Source organism: Muntiacus reevesi, chromosome 4 (genome assembly GCF_963930625.1).
Source record: "Muntiacus reevesi chromosome 4, mMunRee1.1, whole genome shotgun sequence".
NCBI lineage: Eukaryota > Metazoa > Chordata > Mammalia > Artiodactyla > Cervidae > Muntiacus > Muntiacus reevesi.
In genome coordinates, this window is record NC_089252.1 from 80965682 (window position 1) to 80977778 (window position 12097).

Here is a 12097-nt window from a genome sequence, read left to right on the forward strand (position 1 = left end):
AAAACCATCAATTCTTCGGCACTCAGCTTTCTTCACAGTCCAACTCTCACATCTGTACCTGACCACTGGAAAAACCATAGCCTTGACCAGACGGACCTTTGTTGACAAAGTAATTTCTCTGCTTTTTTATATGCTGTCTAGGTTGGTCATAACTTTCCTTCCAAGGAGTAAGCGTACTACTTGCTACTTTACCCAGTTCTAAACAAACCGACTTGATGGTCATGAGTTTGAGTAAACTCCAAGAGTTGGTGACGGACAGGGAGGCCTGGCGTGCTGCGATTCATGGGGTCACAAAGAGTCGGACACGACTGAGCGACTGAACTGAACACAAGCCACCGCTTAAAAGAGTAAACACAAAACCTCCCCAAATGGAAACCATCCCTCATATCCGTAGAGCCCACGTCATCTTCCTCAGTCACCTCACATACATCACGTCATTCCAGAGGCAGAGAGCGCTGCCATTGGGAATGCAGGTCCTGATCCCAGGCTGCCTGGCCCTCAGGCCAGACGAACAATTTCTGAGCTGTGTGACCTTGGGCAAGGGACTTAACCTTTCGGTTTCCTCATCTGTAACAAAGAGCTGATAAAGCACTCGCTTCCTATTGTGATTATGAAGATTAAATGAGAAAATTCATGTTAGGTGCTTAGGCCATAGCGACTCATTAAATGTTAGCAAACTTTTTTCTCTGGACCTTTCTAGAGGTCCAGATATATACTTCAGGGCTTTATGGGTCAAAAGGCAAAAGAGAGGACATTATGCACAAACCTATGTAACCCCTAAAAATTATTCAAAAACATACATATGTGTACCCATGGATGATTCACGTTGATGTTTGGCAGAAAACAATGCAATACTATAAAGCAATTATCCTTCAATTAAAAGTAAATGAAGTTAAAATTGAAAACAAAACACAGCAACCATTCTTGTCTCCAGTGCTATATAAAAACAGGCCGTAGGCTGGAGGTGATCCATGTCTGCAGTTTGCCCAGTCTGATCTAGACCACAGCCTTGTGAGAGAATAGAACACTTCTGGCGGGAACACTGATGGAAGGAACCCAAACTCCCAGGGTGACAACTGAACAGACCAGGAGATTTAAAGAGGACGCTGATACCAAGTCTCAGAACAACAGAGCAGGTACTGCATTTGTCTCTCATTTACAGAGAGAGGGGCAAAGTTTCTAAGCTCTAAGAAATCAGAGGGTCTGTGACAGAAACCACAGCAACCTTGAACCACTGTGCGTTCTTCCCTCTCTTCACCTACGAAAGGGATCTGCTGGCAGACAAGCTAACTAAAAGCTTCTGCCCTTCAAAGCAGATTTTTACAGGGCAAGGAGCTCATAAAGACATAACACAAATGTACCTGTTAGTAAGAGCCCCTCCGCTGTTCTTACACAATGCGATGGCTGTATCCATCCAAAAACCAGACAAAGTACACACACACACACACAATGTTCTGCCTTTGAGTCACCAATTCCAGCTGCATCTGGTTCCTACAGATCCCTCCAACACTGCTCTGAGAATGAATGCCTCTCATTTAGGAAACAGGTTACTATGAGGCAAAGCCAAGGCCAGCAACCTTTCTGCTGACATTCTTCACACAGAGGCTGGTTCGAGTCCAAACATCGGCCAAGTTTGGATGACACCCACATCCATCTATATTAATTCCAAGTTACTGAAGCACCTGATCTATTGAAGGGATTAAACTTGTGCTTTTATTTGTGGCTGGTGAAAAGCCTGACGCATCGGATTCACACAGGCCCCGTGACTAAGGAGACGGCCTCGGGAGGGAACTTCCTAAGGTGCAGGGTAGCGGGCAAAGGTGAGGAGCAGGAGGGGGGTGAAGGCGAGCCGTCCAAGGCCCAGGCTCCCACAGATGAGCTGAGCAGGCTCTGCTGTGTGCAGCTGGACCTTCCAGACAAGTTACTAAACCTCTCTGGCTCCAGTCCTTTCATCTAAAATGGGGCACCTATCTCCTCCGGGTGTCCTGAGGATTAAATGAGAGAATAATGTAAAGGCCTCAGCACAGGGCCTGGCACCCGGCAGGCAGTGGGCAGGGAACCTCCTTCAGCTGACTCTTCATTAGGGAACCTCTGGGCAATTCAACAGCTCAGCACCTAAGTCTCAACTCGAAACCTCCCCAGCCTCAGTCCCCTCATCCATCAAGTGGCAACACCATGAGCACCACACCGGGTTTCAGAAGCCTGAGTGAATGCTTTCATTTTGTTCTGCTGGACATCATTATTCTTTGTATTTATTTATTACTATTTTTTAGCCATACTACACTGCATGTAGGATCTTAATTTCCCAGCTGGAGACTGAACTCATGCTCCCTAGAGTGAAAGAACAGAATTCTCCTAACCACTGAGCCACTAAGCAAGTCCCAAATGAACGCTTTTAGAAGTGCCCTGTCAGATCTATGCTATCCTGCTTCCCTCCATCCCATCACTAGCAATGCCAAATGCTAACACGAAAAATGAGAGTTGCAGCTTAATTTCTATCAGCAGAAAAGAAGACTTAGACTGAGCAGAATCCAACAGATCGAACCTAATCAGCTGTCAGCACACAGTGAGGACTTCGAGGGGGCAAGTCCTGTGTCCTCACATGCATCTCATAGTCTGTACTGCTTCCACGGCTGAGTTAACAAGGCGGACAAAACTGCACAGCACGTATTTTTTAAGCTTTGGTGATCCAGTATCTCTGATGTGGGAGGACAGCTTTCTCTGGCCCTCTTGAACTCACCAGTTCATCCCCCTGCTCTGAAAGTAGAAAACTGTGGTCCTGTGACTGTGGGGTGTTCATAATTCATCATTTATGCTAATTTGATTTCATAATCATACATGTGTAGGGGGTTATTGATGGTTATGTCATAAGCTCTTCTAAAACATACTGGATTCAAAATAAAAAACAGCTTTTACAACTCTTTAAAAAAAAGGAAAACAAGTGTACAAGTCCACGTGCAGAGACAGCTCTGTCCACTGGACCTTCGTACTCAGACCAAGCTGCCCCCATCTGGCGTGGCAGGGGAGTGAGGAGAGAACAAGCAGACTCCTCCTTCTTTATAGAGTTTTAAAAGTGGAGGAAGGTCATGGGGGGGGGGGGGGTTCACTGTATTTCTACGATGCTCTGTTTGTTTCATGTCAATTACCTAAGATTTTGCTTCACAATGACAGTCATCACACATCAGCTTCATTTCTTCACCAACCGTTCCCAAGTGTGAAGGGTTTGGGGAAACCCAGGAACCCACCCCCTAGGAGCAGCAGCCGTGGGGCCAGGCTGCGGGGAGGGGGTGATGCCCACCTTCTCGTAGGGGATCTGCAGCAGCTCCAGCACCACGGCGTGGGCGCCCATGTTCCGGAGTAAGCGCTGCTGCTGCTTCCTGCTCTTCCTCACGGATGCACTCTCTTGAACACAGAGTTTGCTGAGTCGGATCAAAATCTGGTAGGAAGAAAGGATCAAAGTTTCTCGTCGACCCACATCTCTTTTCTGAGGATCTAACCTTCAGCCTGGCCCCTACAGTTCCAGATACCTCACTGCGTACATGGAATTTGCTAAGAGAACAGATCTTAAGCATTCTTACCTCCCCCTACCATCCTCCAAAAGTTACTTCTGTGAATGATGGATGTGTTAATTAACTTGATTGGGGTAATGATTTCACTATGTATATATCAAATTATCACATTGTCAAGTATATTATAATTTGGTCAATTATACCTCAAAGTTTGAAAAAATAAAACAGTTGTAAGAAACAAAAATCAATCTCAGAAAAGTAGGAAGCGTAGCTGGAAAAAAGACTGCGAGGGGATGATGTGGGCAGGAAGGTAAAAGGGATCACAATCCATGAAGAACATAATAAGAGGGAAAGTTCTCTAACTTGTAGGATCCTTACTGATTGTATTGAACCAAATCCACATATGGCTAAGATGAATGACTGGATTATGGCTCCATCAGCAAGTGGGAAGGTTTCAGGTATCCTAAAATGGTATGGGGGCTTCCCTGTTGGCTCAGCAGTAAAGAATCTGCCTGTCAATGCAGGAGACACAGGTTCAATCCCTGGTCCAGGAAGATCCCCTAGAGAAGGAAATGGCAAACCAACCCAGTGTTCTTGCCTGGAAAATCCCATGGACAGAGGAGCCTGGTGGGCTACAGTCCACGGGACTGCAAAAGAGCTGGACGTGACTTAGCCACTAAACAACAACAACAAAAAAAGGTATGACTCAGCCTCACTGCCAAAAACTTGGGAAGAATTTGTTCTGGGGTAAACAAACAAACAAAAAAAAAACACCAAGCTTCCAATCTCTCCACTTTGAATCATCCTATGCAAAGATTTCTAAAGAACTACGGTTCTCACTGGTGATACTACGTGTCAGCAATCAAGATAAATCATTGATAATTTTACCACTTAACTCTTCCTTCAATTGTAAACCTTCAGAAGTATAGGTGCTGGCAGTCCCCATACAAGGTGAGGCAGTGAGGACACACACGTGATGTACTGAGACCTATGCACTTGACCTCAGAGGTCCTCTTTCTGTTAAGCTTCCACCATGGGAAAGGCTCAGGGGAGGGCACATACCTCTTTGACCACCCTGTAGTTGTAGCTGCTGGCGCTCTCATGCTGCTGTGACTTGTTATTCCCCTCCTAGGAACCAAAATGAACATGACTGGGGTTTGCACAACTCTGGGTTCCTGTCCATTTGTTAGGGTGAGACCACAGTCTCGGAAGGAATAGGAATTTTGCAGTGTTTTTCAGCCATCCTGGGGCTTCCCAGGTGGCGCTAGTGGTAGAGAATCCTCCTACCAATTCAGGAGACACATGAAACGTGGGTTTGATCCCTGGGTGGCGAAGATCTCCTGGAGGAGGGCATGGCAACCCACTCTAGTATTCTTGCCTGGAGAACCCCCTGGACAGAGGAGCCTGGTGGGCAGCAGTCCAAAGGGTCGCAGAGAGTCAGATACGACTGAGTGAGCACCAGCCCCAGCCGACTGTCACGCTAGGTTTACGCCCGAGTCAATCACTGGCTCACACTCAGCTCCCCGTGATGGATGCTGTTTCACTGACTGGGAGAGGATGGTGGACCAGGCATAGCTGGAGAACAGGTTCTTTCCCAGGTGAGCCTGCAAGGGGCACCAGGTGCTAAATCACTCTAAGCCTGTTCTACACAGGCCAACGCAGCAGGAGAGATAACCCTGAACTGGTGTTTGTAGCTCACTTCCTGGGAGAATGGCTATCACCCAGGTAACAGGCAGACCTCTTGAGGTCCCAGCCCAACCTAGCATCTGCATTTTTACCTGAAACCAGAGGAGGACGTTCACTTGTTTCCAGCAGCCCACACATCTCCTCCAGCAACCTAACTTGCGTGTCACCCACCTCTGTCTTCTTATGTTCATTTTCCCCGGATGCGCCGTCCATGGCCTCGTCGGGGCCCTGCCCTTTGTACACCCAGAGCTCCGACTTCTCCACGATGGATCTCAACTGGTCCAGGTCTTGTTTGATCTGCTTGTAGTTATCGACATCTTGGCTGGTAACGAGCAGCTGAACCTGAACGAATGCAACCGACCAGTGGCACTCAACACCCTCTCAGACAGATGACGACACCACCACCAATAACACACATACGCACACATGTGCGCGTGCACACGGCCACCCACGCTACCTGTTTGAAGGCCTGGAGGACCTCCTGTCTCTGACTGAAGTGCCGAAAGAGGAGCTGCAGGGCCCCCGACACCAGGGGTGGGTAGTCGTGCATCGTCAAGTGGAGCAGGACTCGGAGGAAAGTTCTGCCGCCGTGGTCATCCAAGTCCAGCGGGGTGTTCTCCTCACTGAGGGGAGAGGTCACATGAGCCACAGATGTCCCCATCCACACCCACAGGCCCAGACACACCTCACTTAGTGGGATTCCCCAACTCTAGGGCCAACCTCAGCAGACCTGGCTCTTAAATAACTCCTTTAACAATACCATCTGGTTTCATCTTCAACTATATTCTGAGGGGATGGGACAGTTACGGTGTCACAGCTGCCAAATGTTTAACCAAAGTCCCCACCTTCCCACAGGGACAGGCCTGGCATTGCACCCACTCTCCCGCCAGGTGTCCTGTTGCTGGGCCACCCCCACGGTTTCAGAGCCGCATGCAGTTGTGTTTCTCCCGAGTTACTAGTTCGTTTTTTATTTGAGATGCTAGTGCCAAGAAACCATCTGTGGTGGAGGGCCAGGTTTGTGAGGTCTAGCCTGTACCATATTCCTGATCGTGCACGTGGATGGGGTCACAGGGTCCAACAGACGTGTGTGTGCTCAGTCGTGTCCAACTCTTTGAGACCCCATGGACTATAGCCCACCAGGCTCCTCTGTCCATGTAATTCTCCGGGCAAGAATATTGGAGTGAGTTGCCATTTCCTTCTCCAGGGGGTCTTCACGACCCCCAGGGATCGAACCCGGGTCTCCTGCATTGCAGGCAGATTCTTTACCAACTGAACTATGAGGGAAGCCCATCTGCACCACCTGGGAAGCCCCCAATTGCCCAAAGGTTCACTTATCTTGTCCCCAACTGGCAGCAAGTGGTTTGGTCCCACAGGCCCCACTTTGAGATGCGTTGGTGTGAATCATCCCCACTCAGTGCTTTTCTAGATTCCTAGCTGGGGTTAATCAGTATGTTGTCAAGGCTTCTCCCAATATCTACACTACATTGATTGTGTGTTGCTTACACAAGCAAAAATTTAATAAGCAAGTCCTGGAGCTAATGGCAGGCCACCGCGAACCTGAGCACTGTCACTCAATTCTGTGCCTGTATTGTGTTTACAATCAAATGAACGTCAAATGCTGAGACCTTCATGGTTGCAGACCAGCAAGGGAGGCATCGATAGGACTTAGTACATAAATCCTCTGTTTGTGCCATGTGCTCCAGAAAGGTGTGAAGAAGCTTTCACAGCCCTTCAACACCAGGAAAGCAGAGAAAGCAAGGACACCACCCAGCAGACTGAGGTGGCACCATGCTAAACTCAAAACTCCCTGAGTTTCAGAGCAGCAATCTCGTCTGTAGAGTAAATAATGTTGCTGATTCAAATTTCACAGGTTTTACATTAAGCGCTAAGACAATGAACAACAGTTCACCCTCTCTGGTCTAAACACCCTCATGTAGGTTCCTCCCACACTGACACTAGGCTCAGTCAAGTGATCTGCTTGGACCAATATGACATTAGCAACATGATGCAAGTGAAGGCTTGCTTAGTGCTTGTACACTGTTGGTCTAGCCTCTTGGGGCCTTTGCTCATAGAGCCAGTTACCAAGCTATGCAGAAGCCCAAAATATTCATGTACAGAGAAAGAGAGCGAAGTCCCAGCCTTAAAGGCATTGCCTCCAAGGAGCCAGAAATCCAAAGAAAGCAACATGGATGTGCCAAGCCCAATCACTAGCTACTATGGTTGCATGACAGACCCAACAGTGATCAGCAGAAGAACCATCTAGCTGAGCCCCAGTCAACCACAGAGTTGTGACAGGCAATAAAATGACTGTTTTAATCCATTTTTCTTTAGCTGCCCTCGGTCTTTGTTATTGCATGCAGGCTTTCTCTAGTTGTGGTGACCAGGGGCTACTCTCTAGATGTAGTGCATGGGCTTCTCATTGTGGCAGCCTCTCCTGTTGTGGAGCATGAGCTCTAGGGTGCATGGGCTCAGTAGTTGTGACTCTCAGGCTCCAGAGAGTAGACTTCAGTAGCTGCAGCACATGGGCTTAGATGCCCTCTCACCTGTGGAAACTTCCCCGACCAGGTATTGAACCTGCATCCCCTGCACTGACAGATGGATTCTTAACCACTGGACCACCAGGGAAGTCCTTAATCCATTAAGTTTTGTCAAAAGCAATATATAACCAAAGCAAATGTGTATATACCAAGAGTTATACATACAGGGTGTTTATACCAATTTTGCAGGTGCTTGAACCTTATAGGTATTTGAGTCTCATAATGTTTTCAGTCAACGATGAGCAATCTCATCTTTTAGGAAAGGGTTCATACAGTAATTTCAGGTTACAGACAATGAAAGAACTGTATGCCTGTTTTTATTCTTGTTGCTGCTTGGCTTCTAAAGAGCTTGGGGGTGACTGCAGCCTAGTAGCACCAATGAGTAGGCTATCTGCACTCTGTTTTGAGCCCCCTCTTTCTTTCAACCCTATTTCCTCACCATTTAAAAAAGTCTTGTAATGTGTATACTTTGGGAAATCTCCTTCAATTCTTTCTACTGTAGGCAGGAAACACACATATATGAAGCCAACTAAGATCACTCTGACCTGAGTTCTAGAAGTTATAAAGTGAGCAGGCAAACAACTCAAACCCAAGGACTAAACCTTTCCTAGTCCAAGGAGAAGTCTTTGAGAGCTAATAGAGAGGAGCTTCCTCCATCTCAGAACCACCTACAAAACAGAAACTGAAAATATACTTTCCTTCCTCCGAAGATGCCCTCAGCTTGTTCTTCAATGTGTTCGAAGTCAAGAGCACCTGAAGAGTTAGAGAGAACTGAACTTCAGATGCAGGAAGGTATGAAAACATGCTTCCTATGAACTTCCCCCCCAAACAGCCTTGCCTCTGCTCATGGATTAACCTCAAGTTTTCCAGCATCTTTTACTGCAAAGCTCTGAAGCCAGGTCAACCTGGATCACACTGTCCACTGGCTCCAGGTTTCTACTGGGTGCATGACCCCTTGTGAGAGGCACTACCTCCTTCCAAGGAGGCTCAGACTTTGCTACGTGGGTTTATTTCTGCTACTACCTTTCTCTTATCCTGTATTCTGGGCAGGGAAAAACTTCTACCGGTGGACAGTCAATTTTCTTGGAGAATTTTGTTTTGGGGTGTTTTTTTTCCCGGTATTTCACACAACCATAACATTAGAACGCTCAGCTGTCTTCCGACTAAGACACTCAAAGATGGAAGAAATAAGATCTACTCCAGAAGGAATCTGGGCTCTTGCAATTATTTGTTTGTCCCAAATGGGTAACTCCCAGGATGTCATTCTAAAATACAGTCACCTTCAAATATATTCACATTTTATCCTTGTTCTAGAACATACTCTCCGGACTTTCGGCTTTCAGTAGACCCGGGTCCCATTTTACAGCAGAAATTCCATCCTGGCATCGCTCACCTGGCACATTACTTGGTCCTTCTTGGCTGCTGTTTCCGGAGGATGTTTCCGAAGTCTGGGAATTGCTTTCATCAAATTCCCGCTTAAATATACACAGGAGGCAGGAGATCCTATAATCCAACCTCACATTCAAAATAAACTAGAGATTCAAGTGGAAATGGAAACAGATTGGTTACATTAGCATACCACCTGGAACACCGCGCCAAACCACTGCACTCTGGCTGGGCCTGGTATCTGCTGCATCAATTACCTTAAACACTAAGTGAGCCAAATATTTGGCTTCAGATTTCAACACTCTTCAAAGACTTGCATGGGATATATCAATTCTGCCCGCAGCACCTAAGCTTCTAATAAAAGCTTCAGCGTCCCAGCAATTAATTTAATAATCAGAACAATAAATCACTCACTCCCCACTCCATCCTCTATAAAACATTACTTTATTTCAGCAAGTATCGAATGCCGACTCTGAGCCTGAAGAAGGGTGAAGTTGGCTGCTCTTAAGTGAACTGACAGAGAAAAATGCGTTTTCAGTACTGAGAACTAGCTTGGCTCTTTCTTTTCTATGAATGACTGTTTTCTTTGATGTAGATGCAAACTCTTGGGCTCCCTCTTCTTTTGCTCCCTGTGTTCCCTCCCCATCCGCTCCAACGCAAGGATGCTTTTTCCATGATTGTGACTGGAGCCAGAAGAGAAAGATCAGTCAACTACTCGGAACTGTAAAAGGACCTTACCGACAGCCTCTTCTCTCTATCTCTGCCCCGCCCTACTGGTGAGTTTACCCAATTCTGGGACTGTGGTCACCTCTCCGAGATTGCAACAAATTCTTGGTTTATCTTCCAAGTTTTTTTGTCCCCCGCTGCACCATGAAGTTTGTGGGATTCTAGTTCCCTGACCAAGGATCGAACCCAGGCCCTCAGCAGTGAAAGCTCAGGGTCTTAACCACTGGACCACGAGGGAAGTCCCTATCTTTCAAACTCTTGGTCTACACTTCCTAACTGACTAATGGGCATCCCCCTTCAGTGTCTTCCCAGAGTCTCAAACTCAGGACTGTACCAAATTAACAGTGTCCATTCTGCCTGGCTTCTCTCTGCCTCAAATCTCAGGATCTTCCTTGACACACACAGGTCTCATCAATGACTAAGCCTCTGCCACGCCTCATGGATCTCTCCCCTGCGGTCGTTTACCCCGTTCACAGCCTCTCTATCCCACCTCAGCCATTACTACCAGATTTACCAGGTCTACCTCCCAAAGGTATTTATTCTTAGGTTAGCTCCCCGCTTGAAAACAGTCAAAGGCTCCCCCAGTATCAAGTCCTAACACTTCAGGCACCCCAAGTTTTCCAGAGCACGGCTCAGTCTGCCTTTCCAACCTCATTTCTGATAACATGCCATGCCCCTTCCCAAGGAGAAGGGCTTACTGACCTTGAGCAATGATGCTCTGGCTCAACCCACTCCACCCATCTGAGAACGTTCCCATGGTCCTACACAATACCTGTCCATGGTTAAAGGCTCAGGTAAAATCTTACCTCCTCTTTAAAATCTCCTCTGGTCCTTACTAAATGGGATCACCAGACCCGCCTGTATCTCAGGAGAACATTTTTCTCATGGCTTTATTTCCATGTACACACAGCTTCATCACACCTCCTTTTCCTATTAGACTTTAAACACCCTGTAGACAGAGACCCTGTCCAAACTGTCTGTGCATTCCTCATACAGCCCCTCATCTAGCCAGGCAAAGCGCCTTGCATATGGTAGATCAGTAAGTATTTGCTGAAAGAATCCATCAATTAAATGTTCTCAGATTATTACAGTAATCACTACAGTGAGTAGACCTCAAGATGTAACCAATTTTCACATCACAGCAATTCTGATAAACACACATGATATCCACATACTTGGGACCTGAAAGCCATGGCCTGAAATCCTTGAAATTTTTCTCTACTTTTGCTCAGACATAAATTCAATGAGTTTCCTTTAATCATTCTTTATTGGCTTCAGTAATTATTTTGAGGAGTCCCACTGATGCTTTCAAACCATCAGTTAACTGTGATTTTAGAATTTTTAAAAAATCCTTCCATCTGTAAACATGCATATTTCTCTCCTCCATCTTAACTCTTCATCTCCTCCATCCTCAACTCCTTCTGGGGTTGAGATCTGTCAGTGTGGGATAAAAGAGAAAGGTGACTACAGCACTCTTTTCATTAAGGAACAGCTAATTTTCCTAATGATTAAAAAACTTCCAGGGAGCAGGAGGAGGAAAATGTGACCTGTTGGAAGCCTGGAAGGTTCTCATAGGAAGACCACACCCTCTCCAGCAGACGGGCTCCCATCCCCTCTTCCCTGGGCCAGAACTTTGCTTCTGCAATTATCTCTCCTCTCTCCTCGTCGTCAGTAAGTACCCCCTTTCCACAAGATCACTTCCACTCAGCATACAATCTTGCCGATATCCCTCAACTTAAATGTGACCAACGATCACCTTGCAGCACCCCCCCCCCCTTTTCTCTGTGCATCTTTACAGCAAATCCACTCAAAACAGTTGCATGCCCTAACTCCCCACTTCATCTTCTCCTTCTTGACCTTGACCTGTTCCCACACTTGCCAACTATGCTTCCACCTTGGGTCTCTGCATTTATTGTTCCCTCTTAGAGTCTCAGAGACTCTCTCCCTAAATACGAGCTCCCTCACTGCTCTCTGAATGGGAAGACCTTCTCTGACAATCTCATCAAAGCATGCCCCAAGGGCCTCCAAACAGTCTTGACTCCCTTTTATATTTTAACATCCATGGTATATACATTTTTATACACCTATGTGTCTGGGCGTGCTAGGCTGCCTCAGTCGTGTCTGAGTCTTTGTGACCCTTTGGACTATAACCCGCCAGGTGTCTCTGTTCATGGGATTCTCCAGACAAGAATACCGGAGTGAGTTGCCACGCCCTCCTCCAGGGGATCTTCCTGACCCAGGGATCGAACCCAC

The 12097-nt window shown here is 46.9% G+C and overlaps 1 protein-coding gene across 6 annotated transcripts in view; it reads right to left on the reverse strand.

The window, feature by feature from the left end:
- Positions 1–12097, reverse strand: part of ITPR1 (inositol 1,4,5-trisphosphate receptor type 1) — a 345755-nt gene that overhangs the window by 157901 nt on the left and 175757 nt on the right. For 4 of the 6 annotated variants that reach the window (XM_065933259.1, XM_065933257.1, XM_065933263.1 and 1 more), the window contains 6 exons: positions 9126–9264; positions 8427–8485; positions 5653–5814; positions 5367–5537; positions 4572–4637; positions 3299–3436 (listed from right to left, as the gene is read on the reverse strand). In XM_065933259.1, the coding sequence (XP_065789331.1) occupies positions 3299–3436; positions 4572–4637; positions 5367–5537; positions 5653–5814; positions 8427–8485; positions 9126–9264 (735 nt within the window). Of the gene's footprint in view, positions 1–3298; positions 3437–4571; positions 4638–5366; positions 5538–5652; positions 5819–8426; positions 8486–9125; positions 9265–12097 lie in introns of all 6 variants that reach the window. The other 2 variants (XM_065933262.1, XM_065933261.1) reach the window with 1 other exon arrangement.